We start from the raw sequence: 14,996 nt of genomic DNA on the forward strand, positions 1-14,996 counted from the left end.
GCTACACATATTCCTTAACTCCCCAAGCCTGCATATTCGTCACATTTCTATTTTTTTCATGGTTGAATATTTGTCCTTTCTTTCCTTCCTGTGCTTACAGAACAGAATCTTTAGAGAAACCAAGTTCAGCAGAGAAACGGTACGAACCAGTACCCCAGGTGACACCCTCCCTGCCACCAGCCATACTTCCCAAGCCTTCAACTGAAGGTAACACTTAGACTTTGGTTAAAACCACACCCACATCATTGAGTTTGCAATGAACTCGCTTAACTCTCATATATGCTCCTCAGCCAAACTTCCAACCAAGGAGGACACTCTCCACAGCAACTTCCTGCCTCACAAAAGTTTGCCTGAGAAATCCCCAGTAAATGGAACGAGTGAAAAGCTTCCGAAAAGCATCACCGGCGGCGGTGCTCCACCAGCGTCTAGCTACAACCGCTACGTGCCCAAACCCTACACAACCTCTGCTAGGCCTTTTGAACGCAAATTTGACAGTCCCAAATTCAACCACAACCTTCTGCCCAATGACAAGCCTGATACAGCCTCTAAGGTGAGCGACATTGACAAGTGTTTAGAAATCATTGTGCACAGGACTGATTTTCTTTTATTAACTGACAACAAATTGATCATTATTTTACAAAAAAGTGTTCCCTTGTCAAGTATCGGTTGTCACAGGATTTGTACGGATGCTTAAAATGCTTGAATTTTAATGTGTTTTTAAGCATAGAAAAGTGAATGAATTTTTGTTGAAGTGCTTGTAAAAACTTGAAATGACACACACACTACTCTCGGGTGGCTTTGTTTAGCCATTGCATTTTTACCTCCCTTGTGAATAACTGCAGCTGGCATTAGTTTGTACGGCATTCTTCTCTGAAGCGTCATCACCCTCTACGGGTCGTGACCAAGATGAATGCATGCTACGCCTAATTAGGACACAATGAAATGTGCATTCGTGCAAGGATTGTCTATCCATTATGAAAATTTCTTATGGGCTATGTAAAATTGTACAGTAGCATTTCCATACCTGTCAACCTGTACGTTTTTGCCATACACAGGGATCAGAATTTTCCGCGGATCCGCGGATTTCCGCTGTTTTTGAACCCCAAAGGCATTCCGACTTTTTCTCTTGCGTAGCAAACAAATTCAAAATCCGACTGTCTCACTCTTTCCTTTATTGCTCTGGCGCACCCTGGCGGCCGTTAGAAAAATTGCTGCTTTATTCCTGGACCCTGGCTATTTCAGCTGAAAATGAAAATCTCCATTCTGATCCCTGCATACAAAGTACGTTTAATATGCATTTTAAGACATGTACGACATACAAGAAAATCTGTACGGAAAAACGCAAATTTGTCAATGATGGGTACCATCCGGTATACACCAACTATCACGAAACGGCAAATCAACTAAGTCAAACGAGTTCGCCGCGGTAGCCTCTATCTCAATATCGTTTTTTTTCCGTTGCAAACGAAGCGAGCGTGGTCTTAAAAAACATGGTATTTCATGTGCTAGTTGTGTAGTGAAAGGAAGTCCGTCTCTTTATAGAGAACCGGCTTTTTCGGCTCAACTCATTAAAGAGAGCCGGCTCTCAAACGGCTCACTTGCTTTGATGCATTATATTACGAATTATTGTGTCGTATAAAGAAGTTAAGAAAAAAAGGAAGTATAAAAGGAGGAAATGAAAAAAGACAGGTTTGTGGGTATCCTCTTAATCAGTATATTACCAACAATGATTTAACATTATGCAGAAAATGAATTAATAATTTGAATAAGAAAATGTATTATTCTACTTAATTATATTTGCATGTATTTTACCTTCTACAGTGAACGTCCAAGCTACTTCATTTTTGAACTATTTTTATAACAAACCTCATTTATGTCGAGCAACTCAGTATCTCACAACAAAATGTGAATGAACAATATATATGATATAATGAAACACATGTACAATATAAAATGATAAACTACATAAATAAACACGTTTGGAAAAAAAAATATATGGTGTAAGATGATTTTGTATTTTGTAACGGAAAATACAAGTTTGTAAGGGCATGGAGCCCTAGAGCTTGACAGGTATGCATTTGTAATGGGAAGAGCTTCCTGCATCTGAAAATGTAGACTACATATTACTGTCATATTTACCTAAAACCTACATGAGGAGAGATTGATTGATTGGTTGCTATTTTTATTTTTTCCCATTTAAGACCAACAACTTTGATTAAAAAATGAGTAACTTTTTCATGGAAAACACACAATTTTCAGGGTGACCCCAAACTTTTGAACTGTAGTGTAAGTAAACTGTCCTTGTCAATGAAAAACACATGTAGGTTGGCTGCAGTAATAAATCATTTTTGACCTGAACAGAATCCGAGTGCCAGCCCTGTGAAGCCCTCCCAGGTCCACAACACAGACCATGACAGTGGCCTCGATACCTTCACTCGTACGATGGACCATCGCACCAAGTATCAGCACAACAATATCAACGCTGTGCCTAAGGCCATTCCCGTCAGGTAACTAACTCATCCCGTCGTTCTCGAGTGAAATTGAACGGGAGACGTTCGGTGTCGTAAACATCCCCGCCTCGCAGCCCGACCGCCCTGGAAGACGACGACGATGAGGAAGAGGGTCACACTGTGGTCGCCACTGCTCGGGGTATCTTCAACAGCAACGGCGGCGTCCTGAGCTCCATCGAGACGGGCGTCAGCATTATCATCCCTCAGGGCGCCATTCCCGAAGGCATCGAGCAGGAGATCTACTTCAAGGTCTGCAGAGATAACAGCATCCTGCCTCCACTCGACAAGGAGAAAGGTAACGTCAGAAAATGACGCTGCAGTCGGATAAGCTGCTCAGTTCAATTGAAACGTGTAACTGTCAGTGGTATGAATAAAGACAGAAGCAAGATCTTGTATCAAAAGGTAATCTAGAATGGGGGCGCGCCATTGGAGCATTCCCGCCTTGATGCAAAACCATTTTCGGGTGGCATTTCCCGCTTTGGCAGGGTCATTGGCACATGAGAATTGAAAAGCTAAAGAGTAAGACTTGGTCCAGATGGAGACTAAAATCCTGAAATGAAAAACTTCGGACTGGAAGTTGAGAAGCAACTGTTAAGATATCCTATCTCTCCCTGTGTCTCTGTCTCTCTCTCACTGCCTCTCTCTCTCTCTCTCTCTCTGTCTCTCTGTCTCTCTGTCTCTCTGTCTCTCTGTGTCTGTGTCTCTCTGTATCTCTCTGTATCTCTCTTTCTTTCTCTTTCTATCTCTTTCTTTCTATCTCTTTCTATCTCTCTCTTTCTCTCTTTCTATCTCTCTCTTTCTCTCTTTCTATCCCTCTCTTTCTCTCTTTCTATCTCTCTCTTTCTCTCTTTCTATCTCTCTCTTTCTATCTCTCTCTTTCTCTCTCACTATCTCTTTCTCTCTCACTATCTCTCTGTCGCTCTGTCTCTCTCTCTCTTTGTGTTTGTCTCAGTGTGTCTCTGTGTATCTCTCTTTCTCCCTCTTTCTCTCATTCTTTCTTTCTCCTTTTCCCTCTCTTTCTCTCTTTCTCTTTCTTTCTCTCTCTCTCTGTCTCTCTCACTCTCTCGACTCAATTACCTATTATTTTGATTATCTGATCAATAGGTAAAAACCTAATGGTTTGAAGAAAATTAAGAAGCACTTAATTTCCCAAAAGTTTTAGGGAATTCATGGAGTTTGCTTCAGTTTGGACGGCCCCATGCTTACATGTACATCCATCTTGCTGCAGAAAACTCAGCGGTGTTTTTGTTCTCAAGATAATCCATATCTCGAAAATGATTCACCAAGCTCCACATGTGTTTTTCTGTGATGTGAAATAGCGGCTTTCAACCCGCATTTGCAGGTTTTTAGCACCATCTACAGTTAAGGAGTGTAACTACACCATATTTAATTACAGTCGTGTTTTTAGCATAGTTGTTTGCCTGAGATGAATTGTTAAATTGATGTATGTTCAAAATCAAGTTTTTTTTCTGACATCTGTGTAATTCACCTAAATAATCAAATCAATGTCACTTTATTGCTGTTGTAATTGATTTCTATTTTATTTTTGGTGACATTGTTTTCTGCTCTTTTATTTTCAGGAGAGACTTTGCTGAGTCCTCTGGTGATGTGTGGACCTCACGGCCTCAAGTTTTTGAAGCCCGTGGAGCTGCGCTTACCTCACTGTGCGTCAATGACCCCTGATGGTTGGTCTTTTGCTCTAAAATCCTCCGACTCCTCGTCGGGTATGCTGCGCTCTCTCAGTTCTTCTGGGGTCGTTTGGGCTGGCTCTGTGACTGTTTCACTGTTGTGGCTCATCATATTCCCCGCGTTGTGATTTCGGTTTTTGTTTTTCATTTGAAGAAAACATTTATTGATCCGTCGTCATTTTTTTTAACGAATCATTTCGCGGGGAAATTCATCTGTCATTGATGTCATTCACAAATCACAATAGCTTCCCTTTATTTTGCCTTTCGTCCATATTTGCTCTTTTTTTCAACTTACTTGTGGTTTTTAGATCAAAGGTTCTGTTTAAAGCCAAAGAAAACCCAAAGAATTTCCCAACAGTTTGGTTATGGTGGGCCTACTTTTCTATATGCTTTATTTATTTATTTTTTTTAAATATGAGTCAAAGGAAAACTGTGTCATATTTGACCGCAACATGTTGCTGTATTATATAGCACAACCAAAAAAAGAGTGCTACAAAGCACAAGAGAGATTTGAAACTACAGAGACTCAAAGAGACCAAACCGGTCCATTTTTATTCTCATTTTTTTGCCCAGCCTTTCACAAGGTTTTGGGTTTCACACTTAGCAACAAGATGGCGGACAATTATGACACCTTTCTCTAGGTGAGCTCTATGTTATGGAGAGTAAAAATGTCTTAATCTACCGTACTGCTCAAAAGTTTGGAAAAGCAATGATTTTTTTTAATCACGATAACATTAACTCATAGGAGATGCACCCCCATACATTGTTATTGTTGTAAATGACTATTTTAGATATTATATCTGGTTTATAATTAAATATTTGTATAGGTATACAGCACTTAAGTGTTCTTATAGTACTATTGTGTTAGAAGGCTAATGGATAATTAGAAAAGTCTTATGCAAACAAATAGCAGGATAAAGAAGCTATGAAATTGACCTTCCTTTAAGTGAGTCGGGTATCTGGAACATCACATTTAGTGGTGTGATTAAACTTTCAGAATGGCCAGAAAAAACCTTTAATGTAAAACTAAGTTTCTTCTAAGAAATGAAGGCGATTTCATGTGAGAAATTGCAAAGGAACTGAAGATCTCCTACAAAGGTGTGTACTACTCCCTTCCAAGAACTCAAACAGGCTCTCACCAGAGTAGAAAGAAAAGTGCAATGCACAACCAAAAGAGGACAAGTACAGTAGTTTTAGAAATAGAATTATTTTATGTCCTCAACTAACAGCTTGGTTAAATAGCGCCTACTTAACACCAGTGTCAACATCTACAGAAAAGAGGTGATTCCGACATGCTGATTTTTAAGCCAGAGTGGCAAAGAAAAAGCTATATCTGAGACTGGCTAACAATGAATATAGGCAAAAGAATACAAACAAAAGTCATTTGATGAATAAAATCGGACTTTTTTTATGAAATCACAAAATTGCCTAGGTGATCCTAAACTTTGTGGTCACTTTAGGTCATACCTAAAGCTTTGAAAGGTAGTGCAGGTGTATTTTTAATATGTTTCATATGACAGTTCAATTATGTTTACTTATTATTCAAATCAATATTTTTTTAAAAAAATTAAGTTTTTAAAGCATGCAGGCGCAAAAACAATACACACTGTCCCTTTAAGAAGCAATGACCACCTGTATTTTTCGATTTCGGGGTTCGGCCATTTTAAAAACTTGTTGTCAAGGTGCCATCACAGTTGCTCATGCTACAACTAATGGCCAATGCTTCAGATGCCGGCTGAACTGTTGCTAGCTGAGCCCTGGCAAATTACCATGTCATCATCCCCCGACTCCATCTCTCAAAATGGCCGAGCTCATAGAGAGATAAAATGGGTGGATTTTTGCTTCCTAACTCTTTTAAACTCAACATTCACCAAAATACAATTTTTTGCAAAGAGTCAGGCCAGAAAACTTGCTTCTTGGAAATTCCTTGGATTTACGTTTTCTTTAAAGCTTCACAATCATTAATAAGCACCAATACAGGAACATTCTTACAATCATGGAAACTCTTAATATCATATTTGATTTCATTTTTATCTCCATTCATCCAATGTAATAGTTGTGTATTATCTTAAGACGATTAGCTATTTTCTGTATCTTTCAGCCTCACGGATTACATATTAGTGCTGTTTCATGTCAGTGAGTTAACTCAAGAGTCAAAGCAGCTTCAAATGCTTAACTCAGAAACTGAAACGTCGACAACACTAATATACAATCGTGCTGTTATTCTAACCCTGCCTGCATTTTTTTTTTGTGTTATTCCTTTCACACAGCCGGCCCGATCTTGCTGGGAGAACAATTTTTATAGATCTTTTGCTCGACACACTGACAAGTCCAATTGATTTTGGCATTGGGAAACAATCCACAATGAGCATAGGTGTCTGGATACTTTCTGCAGTGCATTCTGTAGATCAGGGGTCAGCAACCTTTGACACGCGTGCCAGCAGTGGCACGCGAGGGGTTAAGTCAATGACTTCCCAAAGCGCTTTACATTTTGCTTCACATTTCCCAATAGCAACCGTGATCTTTGCAGCCATGTAAGGCACTAACCTGCTTATTGGGGGTATTGGGGGTTCAGTGTCTTACCCAAGGACACTTCGACATGTAGCACGGACAAGCTGGGATTCGAACTGGGATCCCTTAATCCTAAAACGATCGCTCTACCTCCTGAGCTACTGCGCATTTTTACCTGAAATTTCGACATTTTCAGTTGCGCGCCGTGTTTACGGTAGCGCCTCTCCTCTGCTTCGTGTGTGGGTGTGTGTTTGCGCGGCGCCTCGTGTTTTAACCCAGCTAACGAAACACACGCGTGCGATAAATGAACGAATCATGACTGCTCCTCTAGCAAAAACATCTCGTTCTTTCAGGCCAGCGTGGACAGACGATTGGGGCTTTGTGCAAAAAAATGACCGTGCTGTTTTGTGCATCATGCCTCGAGAGCGTTGTACCTCGCACGGCAAGTGTTAAATGTCGTTACGAGACAAAACATGAACACGAATTCAATGATTAGTCTGACAAGACCGAGACATTAAAACGCGCCGTGTCCAGGTATGGCCAATAAACACAAACCCTGAAAACGTTTGTCACCTCTAAAAACACCACCACTGAAGCAAGTTATCACATTGCTCACTGCATAGCAAAGCACATAAAACCATTTACTGATGGCAAATATTTTTAAGGAGCGTGCATGTGTTCGTGTATCTGTGTGTGTGCACGTGTGCATGCTGGTTTGCTGCTGTTATTTCAAGTTTTGATAGTTTCTGAAATAAGATTTTATCGATGAATGGTATGGTAGTTGTCCATAGCACTTGTTTTTTGATTGTAGTTCATTGTTGATGAATGGTTGATTCTGGTTCATTGTTGTGGTAAAAAGTTAAAGTCATGGATGCCTAAAGGCCTTTCCACTTGTTTTTCACATTCTATTTTTAGTTGATTGATGAACAAGAATATCGGAAGATAAATTGATGAGTTATACGATTTTAATGTTGTGTATTTGGACTCGTGTGAAATTACAGTTCTGTTGGATATAAAACACACTGAAAAAAACTCATTGGCACACTGATTTACAAGGAAATTTGAAAGTGGCACTCCACACACCAAAAAGGTTGCTGACCCCTGCTGTAGATTAATTTAGATGGAGTTAAATGCATTTGTTGCTTGTGTTCAGTCCTCGAACAAATTTTGGCTGATTTTATGATCTCATTTTTCTAGTATGAGGTTTAACTGCAGATGGACCAAGAGTAAGGATATACAAACACACCGTATAAATTCAGAAAGGTTGTCATCTCAATGTTTCTATAGAATGTTCAAAGACGATCACCATTGGTCACATGACACGCATCAAGCCGATGGTCAAAATGGTCCTTGCATTGCATTGTGAATGGTTGCAATAGCTTCTGTTATTCATGTCACTTGGAATAAGGAGGAACATAGATCCTTCTCAGATCCCCACAGAAAGAAGCCACATGGTATGAGATCTGGGTGGCCAGGACATGAGTTTGTGACAATTCTTCCCAGACCGTCCAAGCTCTCGTATGGTGGCGCCCCAACCTTTTGAGAACTGATATCACCAGACTCTTTTTCACTCAATTTACAGTATGCATTAACCAGGTTTCCAGCATGTAGAGCTACGTCTCACCATCGACTATTGCTCTTGTATAGTGGAATGGTTTGTGGAGCGCTTTCTTTGACATAGCACAAAACTTGGTCACTTTTGGAGAATTTCACTGATGCTCAAAAAGTTGACCTATGAACGCTGTCGGTTAATTTTCACATTGACGTGAAAAGTTGCTGAATCGTCAAAAACAAACTGGTGGTCAGATCTGTCATCTTCTTTTGTATTGCAATGCAAAATGAGCCGGTTTCTCTGTGTCCTTCAACAGTAGTTTGTAAGGTGTCATGCGAAGCCGTTTTCTTAAGACATGGCAGACAGTTGTTGAAGGACACTGAGGTTCCTTCCTGGCTATTCTGATCGATTTACAGGGAAAGCAGTTCCAACGTAGTCAATTAAATCTTTTGAAATTGAGTAACATACTGTTTTTTTAGCTGGGCATAAGTACCCATCCGCTATGAATTTACCTTGCCATCTTCGACATCGAATTTTGAGGCCTGATTTGTATGCACTGTCAAACATGGTGGTGGCAGCATCATGCTCTGGGGTTCTGTTTCTTCACCAGGGACTGGGAAGACCATTAAGTGTAATACTTTGGCAAGGCACTGTATATCAGAAGACACATCGTGACTGGTGGCTAATAAGAACGAGCAAGGAAAGTCACAGCATCCAAACCTCAGATTCAAAAGATCAGGAGGCAACTTTATGTCTCGAAGATGATCGGCCATTTTGGCTGTTGTCGGGATTAGCAGTTAATTAGCCTCGTTCTGAGAATGAAAAGCAACAGTCTGAATAATCATGCTAACTGCTAATCCTCTTATTGCCAGGCAAGGCCGCTGGACGGCCAGCCAACATCCGTCCTCTCTTTCACTTTGTTCTTCCATTATCTCCCAGATATTTTGAAAGTGCGGCTTATATACTGCCAAAACTAGTAGATAAGACTGGAAATGCAGTATTTATATCTGTGGGTTACTACACGAGGTTATGGTATAGCCCCGTATTTGATGATTGGTCAATTGAAAACATCAGTGACAATCATCGAAATGCATCGTAGCCAACGGGAATCAAACCCGGATCACCGGGGAGAGCGCCAACGCTTGACCACCAGTAGTGCAGACGACCTATGAAAAGGCATTGGATTTGATCTCATTGTCACATTTTTTACCCGATGTGCTAGAAACGCAAGATTTCTTAAGGTTAAAATAACTCAAATATTTTTATGGACATGATAAATTCATTTGCATGAAAAAATAATGCTGGAACACAAAAGAGGTTAGGGGATCGGGATCATGATGCTCACTTGGTAAATTTCGCGGAGAAATATTGCTACCCAAGAGGTCGTTTATTTAAAAAAACAAAAAAAAAACACCTAAGCGAGAGAGAAACCCTGCCCGCCCCGAACATAATGATTGACATTTTAAGCTTGAGCTGAAGACCTTACCTCTGTTTCCAATGGTTGGCCTTCAGTAGTGCTATGTATGAAACCCTGTGGCATATATACCAGAAATCAATAATAAAGCACGGGTGTCAAACAGGTGGTGCGCAGGCCGAATCAGACCCGCCGAGGGATTGAATCCGGCCTGCGATATAATGCTGAAAGAAGCGCGAGAGAAAAACGAGGTTGAAATATGTCCACTTGATGTTGCCAAAGCCAGGTGTCTCTCACAGAGACGCTGTAGTAGTATTTTTTTCTTTCTTTCTCTTTCTCTCGCTCTCTCGCTCTCTCGCTCTCGCTCTCGCTCTCTCTCGCTCTCTCTCGCTCTCTCTTTTGCTCTCTTGCTCTCTCTCTCTTGCTCTCTCTCTCTCTCTCTCTCTCTCTCTCTTGCACTTGTTTTCTCTCTCTCTCTTGCTCTCTCTCGCTTTTCTCTCTCTCTCTTGCTCTCTCTCGCTTTTCTCTCTCTCTCTTGCTCTCTCTCGCTTTTTTCTCACTTTTCTCTTTCTTTTATTTTCTCTCTTTCGCTTTCTCTCTCTCTCACCTTTCTCTCGCTCGCTTTTCTCTCACTTTTCTCTTTCTTTTATTTTCTCTCTTTTGCTTTCTCTCTCTCTCACCTTTCTCTCGCTCGCTTTTCTCTCTCTCTCTCTTGCACTCACTTTCTTGCTCTTGTTTTCTCTCTCGCTTGCTTTTTGCTTTCTCTCTCTCTCTCTCTCCCTTACTTTTCTCTCTTTTGCTTTTCCTCTCTCTCGCTCTCGCTTTTTCCTTGTCTTGCTCTCTCGCTCTCTCTCACTTTTCTCTCACTTCTCTCTCGCTTTCATTTTCTGTCTTTCTCTTTAACTCTCGCTTGCTTTTCGCTTTCTCTCTCGTTTTTCTCCCTCTCTTTCACTTTGTGTCTTTCTCTTTCTCTCTCTCTCGCTTGCTTTTCACTTTCTCTCTCGCTTGCTTTTTCCTCTTTCTCTCTCTCTCTCTTTCTTTGGTCTCTAGTGCTCGATTTCCCCTACTCTCTTTTTTCTCTAATACACTAGTCCAGCCCCCAAGAGAATATTTGTTCTATCGTGTGGCCCTTGAGTTAAAATAAGTTTGACACCCCTGGTCTAAACCACCAGCTTACTTGTTTTATGCCTCGGGGCCTTCAGAACTGATTGTGAAGGCTTATGGGTAGATTTCTGAACCTGGCAACAAGTAATGGCTGAAATGTGATGAGTTAAATGCTGGAATACTAATGTACACATCAGGAAGCAGGGGGAATGTCATGAAAGGAAGCTGACAATTTTTTGTTCACCCACCCCCCCTAAAAATACCAAAATAGTAATATTGAAAAAGCAGCAAAAGCTTTGCCCAGCTTTTAAAAGTGTCTTATGAGTAAGTTCATGATTTTTAGCATAATAAATGACCACTAGATGGCCGAGAAATGAAATGAAATGATCTGCATTTGGTGTCCTTTAATCTACTGGTCCAAAAAAAGGGACTTTCCTGGGAAAAATTGACATGTTAATGTTTACTGTGATTATCAGATTTGTGGCATATAATGAACAAAACACGATTTCGATATTTTATAGGCCAGCAGAGAAGGTCTTGCAGGCCCTGACGGCCCACCACTGCTGTTTTTTTCATGCTAGTACCCTCCAAACATGCAATCAGGCCCGGCAGCGCAACTCAAGTTGTGGATGAGGGTCACGGGGTTTGTACGGGTGCTTGAAATCCTTGAAAATAGGTTTAAAATTTGTATTTTCAAAGATTGTAAAGTGCCTGAATTTTGTAACGAAGCGCTTGTCAATGCGTTGCGTTTCTTCCTCTCACGTGATTAACGGCAGCTGGCATTAGTTTGTATGGCAGGGGCCAGTGAAGCTGAATCCCTCCCCTATCTACTTTGAATGGCACAGTAGAAATTGTAATATTGGCTCCTTAAAAGTTTCTTCCTCTCACGTGATTAACGGCAGCTGGCATTAGTTTGTATGGCAGGGGCCAGTGAAGCTGAATCCCCCCCCTATCTACTTTGAATGGCACAGTCGAAATTGTAAAATTGGCTCCTTAAAAGTGCTTGAATTCGCCTATGAAAATGGGGAAGTCGCCGCTTGGTGCCGCCCCCCAAGAGGGAGCGCTTGTTAGCGTTTAATTGGAGCTAAAAGACTCCTAACTCACCATCTGCTCCATCTGTTCGCTTTTTTCCCCTCAGGTGACCCCAAAAACTGGCAGAACAAGTCTCTCCCCGGGGACCCCAACTACCTGGTGGGGGCCAACTGTGTTTCTGTGCTCATCGACCACTTTTAAGAGCAACGCTGGATAGACGGGAACGCCGACGCGGCAATGAAGATTACGAAACGTCGGCCCTCCGATGAAGCCAAACCACTTGATGCATGCAGGCATATATATATATATATATATATATATATATATATATATATATATATATATATATATATATATATATATATATATATATATATATATATATAAATTGATGCCACCAGCGAACATATTTGACAAATGTGTATTTATGCTATATATGCATCCAGTATATATAGTAGTCTAGATAAAGATGTATCCTTCATGCGTTTTGGAGCTGAATGATGAGCTCCCTATTGGTTTTAGTTCAGGTGACTGAATTTCAATATGTATCCGCATTCTTCCATTTTTGAGGGGAGTTTGATGAAACAAATGAAGGTCTCAAAGTTGAGCAGCACACGTGGACCTTTCTTTTTTTTTTCTTTTTTTTTCTTCTTTTTTCTTCTTTTTTCTTTTTTTTCTTTTTCTTCTTTCTCCTTTTCTTTTTAACTTCTTTTTCTTTTTTATTTTTATTTTTCTCTTTCTCTTTTTCTTTGAACTTTTTCTTTTTTCCTTCTTTTTCTTATTGCTCTTATTATTCTTTTTTTTCTTTCCTTTTTTCTTATTTTTTTCTTCCTTTTACTCCTTTTTCTTTTCTTTTTTTATACCTCTTTTCATCCTTTTTGCCTTTTTTTCTTATTTTTCTCATTTCTCTTATACTTCTTTCTTTTTTTCTTTTTCTTCTTTTTTTCTTCTATTTCCTTTTCTTTTTCTTCTTGTTTTCTTTTTCTTTTCTTCTATTATGCATTTTTCATCTTTTTTTCTTTTTCTTATTTTTTGCCTTTTTTCATCTTTATTGCCTCTTCTTTCTTGTTTTTCTTGTCTTTTTTTCTTTCTATTTTTCTTCTGTCTTTTTCTTCTTTCTTCTCTCTTCTTCTATTTCTTTTTCTTTGCCTTTTTTTTTTTTTTACCCAACCTCCCGACGAGATGTAGCCCGAGTTGTCACGTCCCCTCGCGGCCCGGGGGAGATCTATGCATGTCGCTCTACTCAGGTCCAGTGGCCTTTTCTTTCGCTCCCCCGACTCCCTCTACCCGGTCTCGTCCCTCTTTGCGCCCCCGCGTTCTAAACCAATAAGCGGCGATGCCTTATCTATAGTTTGTTCGCTCGCGATTAAAAAAAGTTAACGTTTCGCTGTGTTTTTGTTATCCCGGTGTGAAAACTCACAGAGAAATATCGGTCTGGAGAAGATAACCTATACGTGTTGACGTTTATCTCCTATGCATTAAAGAAGTAGGCAGTGAAAATGAAGAAAAGTGGCTGTATATAATGCGAGCATATTGCCTTTTTTTGTTTGTAAATGATTTTTTTTTTATTTGAAGTCTTTTTGTATAAAACGTAGCGGACACACCACACCTTTTCTAGCAATATAATCTCCATATTCTTCACGAAAGAAGGAGGAAGCGATTTTGTCGGCGAAACGAAAACGGCGCTCCCGATTCCGTTCCCGTCGCCCGGTTTTCACACCGGATGCCGTTTTGTGCCCCCTTCAATGTATTTTTCTACTAATAGACCCCTTCCCGTCGTACGGCACACCGGTACCACTTTTTAGATTGAACGCGGCTTTCGTCGGATATTTCGCTTCACTCGTTGATTTCGCCCCCCCCCCGCGACACCGTTTTGAGTTACCGCCGTATTAATAAATTTGAAAATAACGTTTGAGAACTGCTGTCCTTGTGTTTTCTTTCACAGCGGCGTCCATCTTATAGAAAATGTCCACGAGAGGCAGTCGAAGGAAGAAATCGTACTCGTGCTCTCGTTAACGTTTAGAAATGTGAAATATTTGTTTAGGCCTGGGGTGTCAAGGAGACAACGCTGAGAGAAGCACAAGAGAAAAACGAGCTGCAGGTTGAAATGTGTCTGATGTTGCCAAAGCCAAGTGCCCCTCACAAAGACGCTGTACTTGTATTTCTTTCTCTCTCACTATTTTCCTCCCTTTTTCTCTCACTCTCTATCCCTCTTTCACTCTCTCTTGTTTTTTATTTGTTCCTCTTTGGATTTTTTCTCTTTCTTTCTCCCTCTCACTATTTCTTTTTTTCTCTTTTTTTTTTCTCACATTCCCTCTGTCTTTTTCTCTCTCCCTCCCTTTTTCTCTTTTTTTCTTTCTTTGTTCTTTTTTGTCTCTTTCTCTGTGTCTTTTACCTTCTTTTGCTCTCTTCTCCTTTTTACCTTTTCTCTTCTTTCCTTCTCTTTTCTCTCCTTCTCTTTTCCCTCCTCTCTCACTTTTTCTCTTTGGATTTTTTTTCTCTTTTTCTTTCCTGCTCTCTCACTATTTCTCTTTATATCCTTTTTTGTTTCTCACTTTCTCTTTTCTCTCCTCTCTCTATTTCTCTTTGGGGTTTTTCTCTCTAGTTCTTTCTCCCTCTCACTATTTCTCTTTTTCTCTTTTTTTCTCACATTCCCTCTGTCTTTTTCTCTCTCCCTCCCTTTTTCTCTTTTTTTCTTTCTTTGTTCTTTTTTGTCTCTTCCTCTGTGTCTTTTGCTCTCTTCTCTTTTTTACCTTTTCTCTTTTCTCTCCTTTCCTTCTCTTTCTCTCCTTCTCTTTTCCCTCCTCTCTATCACTTTGTCTCTTTGGATTTTTTTTCTCTCTTTCCTGCTCTCTCACTATTTCTCTTTATATCTCTTTTGTTTCTCACTTTCTCTTTTCTCTCCTCTCTCTATTTCTCTTTGGTTTTTTTCTCTCTAGTTCTTTCTCCCTCTTACTTTTTCTTTTTATCTCTCTTGATTCTCTCTCTTCCTCCCTTCTTACTCTCTTTCACTCTCTTTTTCTTTCTTTTTTTCTTTTTTGTCTCTTTCTCTCACTGTCTTTTTACCTTCTTCTCTTTTTGCTCCTATCTTTCTCTATTTCTCTTTGGATTTTTTTTCTCTTTCCCTCTCTCACCATGTCTCTTTATCTCTTGTGTCTCACATTCTCTCTCTCTTTCTCCCTTTC

At 40.1% G+C, this 14,996-nt stretch overlaps 1 protein-coding gene across 12 annotated transcripts in view; it reads left to right on the top strand.

The window, feature by feature from the left end:
- The window catches only part of tjp1a (tight junction protein 1a), a 224,543-nt gene extending 212,382 nt beyond the window's left edge, over positions 1-12,161 (top strand). For 4 of the 12 annotated variants that reach the window (XM_088333674.1, XM_088333676.1, XM_088333675.1 and 1 more), the window contains 6 exons: positions 101-207; positions 291-550; positions 2,362-2,507; positions 2,585-2,805; positions 4,091-4,234; positions 11,918-12,161. In XM_088333674.1, coding sequence (XP_088189800.1) covers positions 101-207; positions 291-550; positions 2,362-2,507; positions 2,585-2,805; positions 4,091-4,234; positions 11,918-12,012 — 973 coding nt within the window. In that variant the 3' untranslated portion in view covers positions 12,013-12,161. The remainder of the gene's footprint in view (positions 1-100; positions 208-290; positions 551-2,361; positions 2,508-2,584; positions 2,806-4,090; positions 4,235-11,917) is intronic. The other 8 variants (XM_088333680.1, XM_088333681.1, XM_088333682.1 and 5 more) reach the window with 4 other exon arrangements.
- Positions 12,162-14,996: the final 2,835 nt, after the last annotated feature.

The sequence above is a fragment of the Urocampus carinirostris genome, chromosome 4 (assembly GCF_059441175.1).
Source record: "Urocampus carinirostris isolate Australia breed hairy pipefish chromosome 4, RoL_Ucar_1.0, whole genome shotgun sequence".
NCBI lineage: Eukaryota > Metazoa > Chordata > Actinopteri > Syngnathiformes > Syngnathidae > Urocampus > Urocampus carinirostris.